The sequence below is a fragment of the Borostomias antarcticus genome (assembly GCF_949987555.1).
Source record: "Borostomias antarcticus genome assembly, chromosome: 5".
Classification (NCBI taxonomy): domain Eukaryota; kingdom Metazoa; phylum Chordata; class Actinopteri; order Stomiiformes; family Stomiidae; genus Borostomias; species Borostomias antarcticus.
Window position 1 is genome coordinate 3269141 of NC_140238.1, and position 2500 is coordinate 3271640.

General features: G+C 53.7%; 1 protein-coding gene across 1 annotated transcript in view; it reads left to right on the forward strand.

Annotated features, from left to right (window-relative positions):
* The window catches only part of eif2ak4 (eukaryotic translation initiation factor 2 alpha kinase 4), a 38361-nt gene that overhangs the window by 26024 nt on the left and 9837 nt on the right, over window positions 1-2500 (forward strand). The window contains 1 exon segment of the mRNA XM_084438364.1: window positions 2258-2344. Within this exon segment, the coding sequence (XP_084294490.1) occupies window positions 2258-2344 (87 nt within the window).

The window sequence follows — 2500 nt, forward strand, 5'->3', positions numbered from 1 at the left end:
CTCTCTCTGTCCCCACCCTCTCTCTCTCTCTCTCTCTCTCTCCCTGTCCCCCACTCTCTCTTTCTCTCTCTCTGTCCCCCACCCTTTCTCTCTCTCTCTCTCTCTCTCTCTCTCTCTCTCACACACACACACACACACACACTTAAAAGGTACTTGTTGTTGGAAGCTTACGGCCAGACTACCGTAGAGCTGAGTGGATGCACCGTAGAGTACAGTAGAGCACAGTAGAGCACAGTAGAGCACAGTAGAGCACCGTAGAGTACAGTAGAGCACAGTAGAGCACCGTAGAGCACAGTAGAGCACAGTAGAGCACAGTAGAGCACCGTAGAGCACCGTAGAGTACAGTAGAGCACAGTAGAGTACAGTAGAGCACAGTAGAGCACAGTAGAGCACAGTAGAGCACCGTAGAGTACAGTAGAGTACAGTAGAGCTCTTGTTCTGCATCACAATGAGCCCCTCTGACCACGGCGTTGGATGTAAGTGTCTGTCTGTGTTTGATGAGGAATAAATCATACTGCTACATACATACATACACACACACGTACGCACGCACACACACACACACACACACACACACACACACACACACACACACACACACACACTCTCTCATACTGTACACACACACACTCACACACTCACACTCACACACTCACTCACACTCACACACACACACACACGGGTGAGGGAGAGCCAGTCCCGCCAGGTGGTTAGGCTGCTTTCTGGTTCCAAGCAAAATGTTGGTCCTCTGGCACACCAACAATTTATACAGTGAGCCCACAAGCAGAGCCTTCCCCTGCATCCATTTCATTTTCCTCTCCCTCCTACTCTCTCTCTCCCTCCTTCTCTCTCTCTCTCTCCCTCTCTCCCTCCTCTCTCTCTCTCTCTCTCCCTCCTTCTCTCTCTCTCCCTCCCTCTCTCTCTCTCTCTCTCTTCCTCGCTCCCTCCCCCTCTCTCTCCCTCCCTCCCTCCCTCTCCCTCTCTCCCTCCTCTCTCTCCCTCCTTCTCTCCCTCTCTCTCTCTCTCTCTCTCCTTCTCTCTCTCTCCATCCTCTCTCTCTCTCTCTCTTCCTCGCTCCCTCCCTCTCTCTCTCCCTTCCTCTCTCCCTCTCTCTCCCTCCCTCCCTCTCCCTCTCTCCCTCCTTATCTCTCTCTCTTTCCCTCCTTCTCCCCCTCTCTCCCTCCTCTCTCTCTCCTTCTCTCTCTCTCCCTCTCTCCCTCCTTCTCTCTCTCTCCCTCCTCTCTCTCTCTCTCTCCCTCCTCTCCCTCTCTCTCTCTCTCCCCCTCTCCGCTGATGCCAAGCCCTACTTTCTCCTCCACCACATCCCTCTCTTTCTCCGCAGCCCACAGAGTGAAACGGGCAACTTTTATGTCTTTTCGTTGTCGATCACACACACACACACACACACACACACACACACACACGCTCACGGCTTCGGCCCCGGTGAGTGATGGCTTAGTGAGACCCACTTGATCCCCGGCTCTCAGCGCCGTCTCCAAACCGCCTCGGCGGCGTCCAAGTCTGGAGACGGACCGGACAGACGGACGGACAGGTCCGACTCAGCCTCAGCTCACACCTCGTCCCTCACCGCGCGTATCGTCTTTCATGGTGCTGCGCGGCCACGGCGCCGGGGGTCCGGGGGTGGGCTCGTGTTCTCCGCCAGCTGATAGGTCGGGTTCCTGGTGTTGAATGATTGGATGACTCACACGGGCGAAACCGCTGTCGAACCGAAGCGTGGCGGGTTTCCAGCGCGTCGAGGCTCACCAGCTGGTTCGGCCCCGCAGCTGCTTTGAGGATAGATGTTAGTCTGGGGGTCGGTAGGGGGGTCGGCTGTGGGCGGGGCAGGGTGGTCAGTCTCCCAAAAAGACGGTCAAAGACTAGAGTCGTGATTGTAGAGCTGGTTGTGAAGTTGTGTACTCGGGGTGGCCAGGTGTCGGGGTCATCTTCCGCCATCCTTCACTAGAATACCAGCGACATACTCCAGGAGCTTGCTCGATGGCCTTGTTGAGAGGGGTCAGGGAAGAATTTTTACAGCTCACTTATCTGGCCCCCGGGTGATTACTGTTTTTTTGCTTCCCTCTGGAATATGTAGGGGTGGGTCGTATACCCACCTCCCTTGTTCTCTGTAAAGCGCTTTGTGTTGCCTCTGGGCATGAAATGCGCTATACAAATAAAGCTTTGATTGATTGACATGTCTGTGACATCTCTAACTGCTGTTGTTGTGTGACTGTTGTTGTTGTTGTTTTGTTGTGTCCAGTCCCAGGAGACCATGGTGGAGCACTGCAGACAGGCTGGTATTTCCTGCATGGCCCAGGTCTCCGACAAGGAAGGGAACTACATCAGGGTAGGTTATAGAACATCAAGGGAGGTTATAGAACATCAGGTAGGTTATAGAACATCAAGGGAGGTTATAGAACATCAAGGTAGGTTATAGAACATCAAGGGTGGTTATAGAACATCAAGGGTGGTTATAGAACATCAAGGGTGGTTATAGAACATC